This window comes from Equus quagga, chromosome 2 (genome assembly GCF_021613505.1).
Source record: "Equus quagga isolate Etosha38 chromosome 2, UCLA_HA_Equagga_1.0, whole genome shotgun sequence".
NCBI classification, from domain to species: Eukaryota; Metazoa; Chordata; class Mammalia; order Perissodactyla; family Equidae; genus Equus; species Equus quagga.
In genome coordinates this window covers 149,443,517-149,456,318 of record NC_060268.1, presented here as the reverse complement: position 1 = coordinate 149,456,318, position 12,802 = coordinate 149,443,517, and the positions used below count along the sequence as shown (strand labels likewise).

Genomic DNA, 12,802 nt, shown 5'->3' with positions numbered 1-12,802 from the left:
TGGGCCCTTTGGCTATCTCACGATGAAACGATGACAGTGCTCGAGACAACAATGAGATGATGATGATGGCGACATTATTTAGACATTTACTATGCAACAGGCACTGCTCTAAATACTTTCCATGTATTAATTCATTTAGTGCTTACATCAACAGCTCGATATTGTTTTCCCACATTTGAAGATAAGAAAACAAGAGATTAAGTCACTGGTCAAGGTCACAGAACTAGTAAATGGTGGAGCCAGGATCTGTACCCAGATAGTCGGCTCCAAAGCCTGCGTTCTCGTTATTATGTCACACTACATGTCAACACAGAAATATACTTCCCTTTTTAAGTTCCAGGGATTTGCAGACCTCCTGAGGCCCACCCACCCACTGCCTAGAGGTGCATGTCCTCAAGTTAAGAATGCTTCTGCTAAATGATCTCTCATCCCCCTTCCTCTTCCATCATTTTTTGGGGCTGTACAGTGATTGTAGGAAGTGCAAGAGGGCAAGGCCAGTTTCTGCCAACTGCTGCTACTGTTTCTGTCTTCTTTCCAGTGACTCCATGGGCCTTGGGTCAAACCCAAGGGGTTGCTTTGGAATTTTAATCCCCCTGCATTCCTCATGAGAGTTAGGAGAGTCTGTCTGGCAGGTCTGCTCTGCCAATGCCAGACACACTTAACTTCAGCTTAACCAGGCCGTGCTTGTGGAGTCAGTTAGGAAATTGGTGTGGTTTGCAAGATGGAAACCAAATATAAATGATTTTGATGGTTCTGCAGCCTAAAAAGCTACTCTTCAAATTCTCATTTCTTCTTTTTAGATACACGTTGCCTCTCACGGAAGGAAAACCTAATGTCACAATGCTTGATACTCAGATTCGAAAGCTGCGATCCAGATCTCTCTCCCAGATCCACGAGGCAGCTGTGAGGATGAGGTCTGAGGCCACAGAGGTGCAGGCCACACTGACAGAGATTGAGGACTGGCTTGATAAACTAATGCAACTGACTGAGGAGGTAGGACTTCTAAACCACATGAACGTTTCTTGATAGGGAAGAGGGATTGTGTGGAATAGCACCAAGGATAGAGGTGGTGGTGGGAAAATCTAGCACATTATCTTAGATATTGAGCGGATCTGATGGATGATGAAGTCAAGGAGTTACTGGGCTGGGGATGCTAATGGGTAAGGGAGGCGAACGTTATTGAAGTCAGGACGGGAGAAGAGTTTTGAGTTGGTGGTCCTGGAAAAGTCTTCAAAGGGGACAAACCATTATTATCCTCATGGTATAGTCAGAATATTTCAAGCAGGATGGTAAAGTAGCAGATCTGCATGGTACAGAGGATTAAAGTGCCTCTTTTAATTGGAATCGGGAAGACTTGGGTTTGAATCCTGGTTGTACTGTGTGTAGCCTTGGGCAAGGTATTCAACCTCACCAAGCCTCAGTTTCCCCAACTGCAAAATAGAGATAAATGTAGTACTTACTTCACAGCATTGTTGTGTGAAGATTGAAAAAGATGATGATTGTAAAGGGCGTGGGGCACGCAGTTAGTGCTGGATAAATGCTGGCTGCCAGTAACCTCTGTGGACTGGAAGAACCAGGGAGCAGAAGATTCCTCCTGCTGACCTTCAGAGATCGGGGGTTGGGGAGGTGCAATATATTTGTGGGTAGAAATACATTACATTTGAAAAAACACACATGATTACAGGTAATTTTTATTTTCTACTTTCTGTGCTTTGGTAATTTCAAAGTTTTCTGTAATGAACTGATATGAACTTTATAATGGGAAAAAAAGGGGGTTTTAAAAACTAAATTAATATTTTAGAGTTGGCAAATATCATATTGTGAGATGGAGATGCTCCGTCTGTATCCTATGAAATATATGAAACCTGTAATCCTTTGACTGCTGTTGATGGCTTTCTTTAAATGATGGGGGAGATAAGAGTGAGTATTTCCTAAAATAGCTCTCAGAGCTATGTAGGTAGAACTTCTGGCGGGTGAAGCTCCCCCTCTGTTTCCTCTAGTCTTCCTTTTGGCCAGCTACAGCCTGCCTCCCAGCCCTGCAGGCTCACAGTGTGGTCCTAGAAGATGTGACTCAGGAATTTGGACCGAGCCCTAAACGCAGTGTTTCTTTGCTAAGTGGAGCCCTGAGGGTCCACCCTGCAGGGTCTCCAGTCCCTCTGCATTTGGACTAACTCTAGCTTTGCTTCTGCTTCCGTCCACCCACATGACCAGCCGCAGAACAGTATGCCTGACATTATCATCTGGATGATCCGGGGAGAGAAAAGACTGGCCTACGCGCGCATTCCTGCACATCAGGTTTTGTACTCCACCAGTGGTGAGGATGCATCTGGGAAATACTGTGGGAAAACCCAAACCATCTTTCTGAAGGTATGTCCTCATCCCTGTGTAATGCGAGATACTCAAATGCAAAATCCATATTCCTGAGAAGGGGCTGTTTTCTAATTTGCAGACCGTTGGATGGCTAGGGTGATCGTGATCAATTCTAGCTCATTCTGGCCCCTTCCCCTAGAGCAGTAATTCTCAGAGAGTAGTCTGAAGTCTGCTGGCATTCAATCAGGGATACTTCCTGTAGAGGTCTTTGTGACACTAATATTAACATGGCATTGGGAGTGCTTTTCCACTTACTTCTAATGTCATGTGCAAAGCAATGCCTTTCTTCCCTTCCTTTCTAGTGAGCATTTGGGAAGCAGAAAAAAAGAGAAGGTAATATGGATAGTCCATGGAATTTATTGCCCTAAGCATATGGGCCCTCAAATTGAAATAAAAGGAGAATTTCTACTTTAGGACAGGGCTTCTGAACATTCTTAGAGTCATGGACCCCATTAAGCACCTGAGGAAAACTCCTCGCCCTCTCTTCTAGAACACATACATCCATTATTTTGCAAATGATTCAGGAGCTTCACAGAACCTCTAAGTCCATCCCAGGCCCCCGGGCCAAGAACTGCTCTTGTGTGTGCAGAAGGAAAACCAAAAGAGGGCCTGGGGCTAGAAACAGATGGGAAGAGTTCCCAGCTGCATGTTTGACACCCTTCTCCCTGGCCAACCCCAACCGAGCTCTTGGGATTTGTGGAAGAGGAATAAAAATCGAGAAGAGAAAAAGCAATCAGAGGAGAGTGTTCTCTTAAAACAAGGAGCTATCTGCCAACTTTTAATAAATGTACTCATTGCTCTTTAATCAGGAGGTTGAAAATAGAACCAGAGTGATTATCTTCTTTCAAGTATCTCTTGGTGGAATAAATTTTACTTAAGATAGAACCACAATCATAATTGACCTCAGCAGTAGGTGGAAGCAAACTGATTAATAAATAAAACTTCACAGGGGGTGGGAGAGGAGGGAAGGTGGTATTCTCCGTGTTAGGTTTTAGAACTCAGTGGATAAACAGCAAAATGCTTTTAAGAGAATGTTTTCTATATTTATTGATTTTGTTAATTCTCATGATCAGTTTAGGGAGTCACTTAATTCACTGGGGGTTTTTTTGGTCTTGGGACCTCTTTACACAAAAAAATAATTTTGCAAAAATTACCGAAGACTCCAGGGAGCTTTTGTTTATGTGGGTTTTATCTATTAATATTTACTGTAATAGAAATTAAAACTGAGACTTTAAAAATATTTATCAATTTATTGTAAAATAAGAAATCCATTTCATGTTAGCATAAATTACATATTTTTATAAAATATAATTGTATTTTCTTTAAAAATCAAAGAGCAGAGTGATGCTGTTGTATAGTTTTGCAAACCTCTTTAATGTCTGGCTTCACAGAAATATAACTAGATTCTCCTATTTGCTACATTTAATCTGATGGACTAAGTTGTTTGGTTGAAGTATACGAAGAGAATCTGGCCTCATAGATATGTAGTTGGAAAAGAGAGGAATATTTTAATAATCTTTTTAGATAATTGTGGATACTCATCTTTGATACAACACCAAACTCAACAAGTGGTAGATTTTAAAAGGTTAATTGCAATGTGGAATCTGAAATCATATCAATGAACTTTTCATTCTCTGCTGCATTAAAATCCATTGGTCTGTCTTGTACTTTGAATGGTTCTTTTATCCATGTGTGGTTCTGTAACAGTAAGCATTGATCATTTGGGAAATGGTTCACAGAGTTATACAGAAATATGATACATTTCATTATACAAAATCGAAAAAATCACATTCATTAATACCACTTACCAGAAACGTCTTATGTATTGCGATGCTATCAAGCTCACCGTGATAGATGCGAGTTTTCCAAAATCCTTATTTGTACTTGAAAGCCTGAATTTTATCATTGGCAACAAAATGCAGTCAGTTATTGTCTGTGGAGAGACAGGCTCACTTTGTTTATGTTCAAGAAAACGTCTGCCCCCTACCCACGGCTGAATAACCATATTTGTCTGGCAATCGCTGTTTCAAGTAAAAAAGTAATCCCATTAAAAGAAAAAAGGCTAATTCAGTTCACAACTCAAACAATTGCACAAGAGCCTTTTCTCAAGACATATGTTAATATGCCACAGAAGTGCTTTGTCTGTACTTCCTGTTTCATCACACAAAATTTTGAAAAGACATGTAATCAAGGATTATGATTTAATAAGATGAGTAGCTTTTACTGCTTTATCAAGAGAATTCTTAAGTAAAGCTGGCATTTATTTTCTTCACTGAGAGTGATGAAGAAAACATTTACTTGCGGTACAGTTTGGTGTCCCTGCCTTGATTCCTGCTGCAGTGCCCACGTGTTATCCACCATCACTTTAGCACTGTCAGTGCCAATCTCCATACCGTGAAAAAGACTAATAACATCTTAGTATCATTAGGAAAATAGTTTTACCCGTGAACCTCCTGGAAAGGTCTCAGGGACACATGGCAGTCTATGGATCACACTTTGAGAACCACGTTTTAGTTGTTATTTTCATCTTTGCGTTAGGGTCATTTGGAAATATTTTAACTCTGCAAACATGAAATTAGACTGGTGAGAGCAATGATTAGGTGTTCAGTCTGCTTTGGACTTGAACTTATTGTCACAGCCCCTGCTGTGCCCGGCATAACGTGCTCGTTAATGTGCATCTCACAGTATCCGCAGGAGAAAAGCAATGGACCAAAGGTGCCTGTGGAGTTGCGAGTGAACATCTGGCTGGGCTTAAGTGCTGTTGAGAAGAAGTTCAATAGCTTCGCGGAAGGAACATTCACCGTCTTTGCGGAAATGGTACATTTAATGACATCACTCTCTTTTCCTCTTTGTGGGGGGTACTTTTACTTTTCACCTTTCTGGAAAACATTCACCTATCAAAAACAACTGCACCATCACCACTACCTAAAATCCTATCCGGGGCACCTTAACCTAAGAGGATAGGGAAAGACTGACTGGAGGTTTTGTTGTCAACACTGGGACACACCAGAGTGATTCACACACAAACATCCCGGGGATGAGGGCACTTGAGAGGTGCAGACCTTGAGCAGCCTGCTTGGGGTTGGCAGCCTTTAAACCACAGAAGACTCATTTCCCGCTTAGGAGAAGTCTCAGATGAGTTGCCCCAGGGCAAAGAAAAAGCTGCCTGAATGCTTCAAAAGCAATAGATATAATTTGTAAAACCTTCACTAAGTTAAAAATCTGCTTAGTTAATTAAAGGTTTCATTTACAATTAAACCAATTTAAATAAATTTTACACACTTGTACAGCCAAAAGCAGAATTATTTTGATTTGTTTTTATAACAAATATAAATATATATAGAATAAATATATATACAACTATTATTTTATATACTATTTTTATATACTATTATATGACCTCTATTCTTCTACAGATGGGCCTTCCTGCTCAGATAAATGGGAAAAAGACTGTCTTCGTTCTAGCTAATTTATAAATGTGTTGCTGATGCCCACCACTATACCTGACAACGGGTTCAGGATTGTGGTTCTGATCTGCTTGCTGGGCAAGAAAACCCGGGGCATCTTTTATTTTTGCTTTTTATTCACTTGACACTACCTGACATATAGTAGGTTCCTATAAATATTTATGAATAAATAAATATGTATTAACAGAATTTATCCATCCATCCATCAAGGTTTTTAGGGAGTGGTGGTTTTATGCCAGGCACTGAGGCAGGTGCTGAAGGTGATGAAGAGGCCAAGCCCTGTCCTCAAGGATCTCATCATCTATTGCAATGATTGTAAAACTGAGTGTCTTGTTAAACATGCTGAATGCCAAGGCCACCCTGGGGATTCTGATCCTGTAGCTGAGTTAGGGATTAACACGAGCAGTGATTCCAATGTGGGTGAATATGGGGCATCAATGGACCACTTGAGAAGCAATGAAACACATGGGAGCCACACACAAAGTCCTTACAGTGCAGTCTTGGAAGTACTATTGGAGGTAAATAGATGGTATACTGGAGGCTGCAGGGGAGATCCTGAGTGGCAGATGGTGATGTCCAGTCAACTGGGCCATGTGGAGTGAGGGCATCAGGGCACACATAGGAGAGGCTTGCTCCTGCATTCCTATGGGGTTTCTTGGCGTCCACCCGCCCTCCAACTCTCTGATGGGAGCTAAGTCCGGAGAAGCTAGCACTGGGCAGGGAATGCCCAGTCTAGGGATCCCTTCCAACACTTCCCATTTCCAGCTTCTTCTCTGCACGGAGTGAACTTGAGTTTCAACTCATGTAAAGAGATGATCCACCCATTTCAGGTGTTTTGTGTGACTCTAGTTTCTCCAGATTCTAACAGCCTTTGAGTACCAGTAGGGGCACATTAGTAACAACGATGAAAATTTCACAGGTTCTTGCCTATCTTTGCTAATACCAGACCTCAATTTTCTGCAAAGTTCTCCCCTTCTTCCAGATTTCTGGAGGTCTCTGAGCTGCTTCACATGGGCTAATGGTCCTGCCCCACAGCTGGTTAAAGGCTGTATCCTCAAAGCCACATGAGACTGCCATCTCCACTGCTGCTGATGCCTCTTGTCCATGCCAAGATTCTTGCCTGGATTTTACTAGAGCCAGACTGGCTTCTAACAGAAGTGGTGGGAATGCCTTGCTCCTCTTTTCTGTGTCCTTGTCACTTGGAAACCAAAGGATCCATGCACATGCCTCTGGGTCTCACAGCCCGTGTGACAACAGCTCCTATAGCTGCTGCCTGAAGCTCATCTCCTCTCCAGACTCAAAGCAATATCTGAGACAGGCACTATTGTGTCTGCTTGAACCCAATCTCCCATCAGGTCCCTACTCAAACGTCTTCCCTCCTCCTTCAGCTGCAAAACTCCCCTGTCACATATGCAAATCATCTCAGTGGGCTCATCAGCAGACAAATGGAAATTTCAGCTTGGGCCCAAACAGGAACACTCACCACTGGCCAATCTCAACCCTTTCGATGGTTGACGTAGTGAAGAGCAGACCACTGTGGATTTATAAATTCCAATTTAGAAAGGAATGCCCCTGTAAACCAGAGTCTGCCATTGCCCCTAAACCTGCTTCCAGAAAGGTCGTGGTCTACCCTCCGCCCTCTAGAGGAGATTCTCAGAACTTTTAGGCCCTATATATTCTGAGTGCTAAAATGACCTTCCTGTTTCAGACATTCCCTGTGGACTGCCTGGAAAATGTACCATCAATTATATGATTGTTTCTGTGGGGATATGTGCCCCAAGTTCTAGGCAGTAGACTAACAAACATTGAGAAGACTGCACGTTCATAAATTGAGGACTTTTATCAGTATTTAAAAGATTTGGTTCAGAGAACTATTTGGAGCCATTCAAAATAATAATAGAAATAACTAGCAATGATATAACACTGTTTACAAAGCACTTTCACAATCATTTGCACATATCAGCTCCAGGACAACTCGCTAAGAAAGATAGTATTATCCCTGGTTTACAGATGGGAACACTGAGTCTTAGAAGGATCAATGGTTTACCTTAAGTTGCGTAATCAGCCTAAGTTAGGTCTCTACCTTCTGAGTATAAGCTTTTTCACTGTTTAGTGCTGTCTAGCCTAAGTTTCAGGTGAACTTGAAATGTATGGGCTGGCTTTATTTCTTGCTCTCTGATGGTGTTTCTCCAATTTCATTTTTTTTAATAGTATGAAAATCAAGCTCTCATGTTTGGAAAATGGGGCACCTCTGGACTAGTGGGTCGTCATAAATTTTCTGATGTCACAGGAAAAATAAAACTCAAGAGGGAATTCTTTTTGCCTCCAAAAGGCTGGGAATGGGAAGGAGACTGGATGGTTGATCCTGAAAGAAGGTAAGTTTTCCATTTTCTGAAAAAAGGATGGCAATGAAGCCTTTCCCAAGAAATTGCTAAATGAATCTCCTCCGTCATCATTCTTGATCTTATTTACGTAACACCCACTGAGCAGAAGTCAGTCCGCAGAAATTCATAGAAACTTGAAAGATGTCATCAGCGTCCCATGATAAGACAAACAAATATGAAAGGCACTTGGTACTAACAATTACTGAGAACTCATTATGTGTGAATGTGTCAAGCAGTATGCTAAGCACGGGCATCATCTTATTGAATCTACACTACAGCCCTACAGGATCAGTAGTGTCAAAAATTGTGAAGGGTCAGATTTTTATCCTACCTGCAAGCTAACAAGGTCACCTGCCACAGTTTTGTGGATGTTGACAGGAGACACAAGCAGTAGCTGTGTCAGAATGTCAACCTTTACTTTAGTTTTTGAGCCCCAATTCCCACAGGGCGACACGAAGAGGGCCAGATGACTCTTGCATATGCAGTGCATCACATAACAGGAGAGGAACCCTGAGATTAGGGCTTCTGAATCTTTTATAATGGGTAGCAAGCATGCTGGCCCTTTGCACTGGAGAGAGACACTGTCTCTGTCTTCCACGGTTGTTCCCCATTTAACATCCTCTAAAAGATAGCCTGTAACAAAGGTTTTGGGGCCTCTGTGCAGAAATGCAAGAGTCTCATGGAGAATTATCTCCCAGTAATACTACTGTCTCCACTTTACACATGTGGAAACTGAGAACTAGAGAGATTGAGTACTTGTCCAAAGACACACAGCTCTTAAGTGGTATAGCCGGGGCTAACACCTAAGTCCAGCCTGGGCACCAAAACCAGCACTCAATTGTTATGCAGGAACGTCTGCAAGAACCAGAGGGTACATATTAAATGGGTGAATTGTATGATATGTAAATTCTGTCTCAAAGCTGTTATTAAAAGGACACAGTAGAGAGGGGCAAGCGTGTTTCCCCGGGAGTCTGGGGGAGACCGCACCCTGGTTTCTGAGTGTTGCCAACAGTATTATAACCAGAACTCTCTCTTCTCTCCACCTCATGACAGCATACTTGAGTTCGGAGGAAGCAAGCTTGTGACATTGGATTTCAAGGCCTAGAATTTGCTCTCTCTGTCCACATTTATTTCCTATAACTACATAGTCATTTGGGAAGAAGGAAGGAGTATGCTGGGTCTGGTCTGTTAAGACCCAGTGTTTGCCCCTGATTGCTTTTAACCCTTGACTGCTTGCTTTGGATGAAGTTGGGGTCACTAGTAAGGAGAAGGGAAATGGGATTTGAATAGGACAGAAGGAAGGAAGGTTAGTGAGGACAGGCAAGGGCGGGGGGCGTTGTGATTGGAAAAGCGGAAGGTCAAATGTGTCAGAGCTGGATGGGACCCTAGGCTCAGCCAAGTCTTCTAGTCTCCTTCTCTTGGGCCCAGGGAAGTGATGGACAAGCCCAATTTATGCAAATGGCTGGGACTGTTTTCTGATTTCCTTCCAGTGCTTGATTCTAGGGGAGGATACAGCAGGGAAAAGATGTAGAGACGGTAGAGCAAAAAGAAACCTCACTTGAGTGGATACTTGGCAGAAGACTGAGTCAGAGTTGGAGCCTCTGTACTTTCTTCTATGCGTTGTCAAAATAGTTCCAAATCCAAGAGGAAAATTGGTATGGCAGAGAGTCAGTATGGATTTCTTACGTGCCCAAATGGAGTTTGGAGTCTTAAATGACCTGGTTTGGCTCTTTACCTAGGAACCGTCCAGAAAATCAAACTCCTTCTCTTCGGTTTGTGTTCCATAGACCAAGCAAGCCATGAATAAAAGTTTCCATATGGCCTCCTGAGGTTGTCTCTATTCCATTTTTTAAAAATAGGGGGAACGAGGCAGGAAAACCCCCTATTCTTTTGACCTGTTAGCCAAGAGTTTTGCTGACAAAAAGCTGAACAGCCCTGAACTGAAACAGAAATATGGAACACAAGGTCCCTATCAGAAGCTGCCCTCAACACTGTTTTCCCAGTCCCCACCCTCATTACTGAGAAGGAGCAACCCTGCTAACTTAGGAGTTCTCTGTAGTTTAGGTCTCCTTGATCCAGCAGGCCCCTTCTTCAAAGGAATGTCAAAAGCTGTTAGTGCAAAGAGGAGTTTGGAGTGGAGAACCCAAAGGGGTAGATGGAGGCAGAAACTGGTACCACCCTAGAGAGTAGATGTTTCCTGACCATTGGAAATGGCTGGGGTTGTCGCTATCATCTCTTCTTTGATAAAATGAGCCTTGCCCGCAGCTTGCTGACTGAGGCAGACGCAGGTCACACGGAGTTCACTGATGAAGTGTATCAGAACGAGAGTCGCTACCCCGGGGGCGAGTGGAAGCCGGCTGAGGACACCTACACGGATGCGGTGAGTGGGCCAGATAAACCCTTACACGTTAGCTCTGTGAAATAACCAACTGCAAGGCATGGCTTCCCCTTCTCTTCTGCTCCATCTCATGTTCTGAACAGCCTTACGTCTATAACTTAAGCCACATTGTGCCCTATAATTATTTTCTGTAGAGAAGACTCTGGGCCTATTTAACTAGATGTTGGTACATGGTGAAGTTTGGGTTGTGCATTTTTTTTATTGTAAAGGTGTATTTATTATTTAACTAGTTTTTAAAATCATAACAAATTGAGTGTTCATGTCTTTAAAATATTCAGACAGCATAAAGGAAATGAAAATAATTTTTCTCCCAGATCCATATTCCACCCCCCAGGGTAGCCATTGATAGCAGTCTTCTGTTCGTGTACAAGCATATAACCTCTCTCCTCACCTAAGTAAGATTATATGCATGGTTCTAAAACTTGTAGTTTTCACATATCAATATATGTTGGACATCTTTTGATATCAAGACATATAAATCTTCTTTTGTATATTTTTTCTTTGTCGGACCCAATGCTATCATTATGAAGCCTTTTTCTGTTACTGTTAATACATAATAGCCTTTATTAGAGAAAAGATAGTTGTATAAAGCAGCCCTGAAATATTTATGGACCCCAAGAAAGATGAAAACATTTTCTCTTTAAAATCTAGGTTTGCTTTTAGCAAATTTTGGAGTCTTGATTTTGGAATCTTTAATAAACATTTTAAGTTAAAGAGATGGGTTGCGTTAAATCTGTGAAATCCTACTAGAACCACCTTGCTCCCATGAGCCTTTAAAAAATGCCTGCAGAGTGTTTTATTTTATGGACCCACTATAATTTATTTAACTAATTCTCTCCTTGTGGCCATTTGGGTTTTTTCCCAGTCTTTGGTTTTTATAAATGATGTGGCAGTGAACATCCTTATTACATGTATTTTAATTCATTTGTAAGAGTTTATCCATAGGAAAGATCCCTGGATTAGCTTGGTCAAGGTTTCATCATATATAAAATTTTGATAAATATTGCCACACTGCTTTCAAGGAGGTAGAAATTTGTATTTCCAGCAACAGCATATTAGAAGGCTGTTTTTCTAAATACTCACCATCCCACTTTAACATCTTTCTCAATACATGAATAAATGGTATCTTGTTGTTATTTCAATTGTCACACTCTTAATTTAAAGTAAAGCTGAATATTTTTCCATATGTTTATGGACCACCTTTATTTCTTTTACTATGAACTTTTTTCATAACTCTCCCGTCAGATTTTAGGCAGAATGTAAGCGAATATTTAACATAAACTTTGCTCAATCTTACATGATTAGCATCTACAACCTCCAGCAGCATTACCCCGTACTGGAAAATGTGTTTGTCATGCTTTTTCCGTGTCTGATGAGTTCTTTCCACTATAACTCCTCATGAGGAGAGTTGCACCATTTCATAATATTAAGTTGAAACACTTGCAATTGCTGATATTTGACCATTTGTGACCTACAAAACAATTTCCCGTGGTTGAACCTAATATATTCCCTAATAGTGAAGACAGAAAGCATTCTTAAAAATTAATTTTTGTATAACATTTATGCATAAATAAAGATTAGAGATTTTTCTGAGTAAGATTGATGTTTAAGATGGTATCTATATTAATGGGAGTACTATAGTTAAGTGTGAGGAATCATCTCTCGCTTTCGTATGTTACTTGACACTATGGCTTCTCTCTATTCTTTGTTTTTGTTTTTTAAAAGAACGGTGATAAAGCGGCATCACCCAGTGAGCTCACATGCCCTCCAGGTTGGGAATGGGAAGATGATGCATGGGTGTATGACATAAATCGGGCCGTGGATGAGAAAGGTAACATTTTAGATCTCTTACCAGGGGCTCTACAGCAAGGCCCTGGTTTGCCAAAGTAAAGTTTCCTTGGGAGGGAGGAGTTTTAGCCCTGTTGATGTATGACAACCAGGTCACGTGTTGTTACCAGTGACTATTCAGATGCAAAATCGGAAGGACTGGCCAGTGCTTGGACAGGTGCCTGCTGGGAAGCTGTTGAAAGTGAAAGATGCAAGGTGACAGGGGCTGGGCCGCTGGACTTTGAGATGCTGGGGATCCAGGATGAGAATTTGAGAGGGAACTGGAGTTTGGATTTTCTCTATCCTAATCACACCCCATACCCTCTCTGGGAGCATCACACTCAGGGTCCCCCCAG

The 12,802-nt window shown here is 41.7% G+C and overlaps 1 protein-coding gene across 3 annotated transcripts in view; it reads left to right on the top strand.

The window, feature by feature from the left end:
• Nucleotides 1-12,802, top strand: part of MYOF (myoferlin) — a 152,592-nt gene that overhangs the window by 93,101 nt on the left and 46,689 nt on the right. For all 3 annotated transcript variants that reach the window (XM_046654930.1, XM_046654929.1, XM_046654931.1), the window contains 6 exons: nucleotides 801-993; nucleotides 2,212-2,367; nucleotides 5,056-5,187; nucleotides 8,049-8,212; nucleotides 10,487-10,601; nucleotides 12,345-12,450. In XM_046654930.1, coding sequence (XP_046510886.1) covers nucleotides 801-993; nucleotides 2,212-2,367; nucleotides 5,056-5,187; nucleotides 8,049-8,212; nucleotides 10,487-10,601; nucleotides 12,345-12,450 — 866 coding nt within the window. The remainder of the gene's footprint in view (nucleotides 1-800; nucleotides 994-2,211; nucleotides 2,368-5,055; nucleotides 5,188-8,048; nucleotides 8,213-10,486; nucleotides 10,602-12,344; nucleotides 12,451-12,802) is intronic.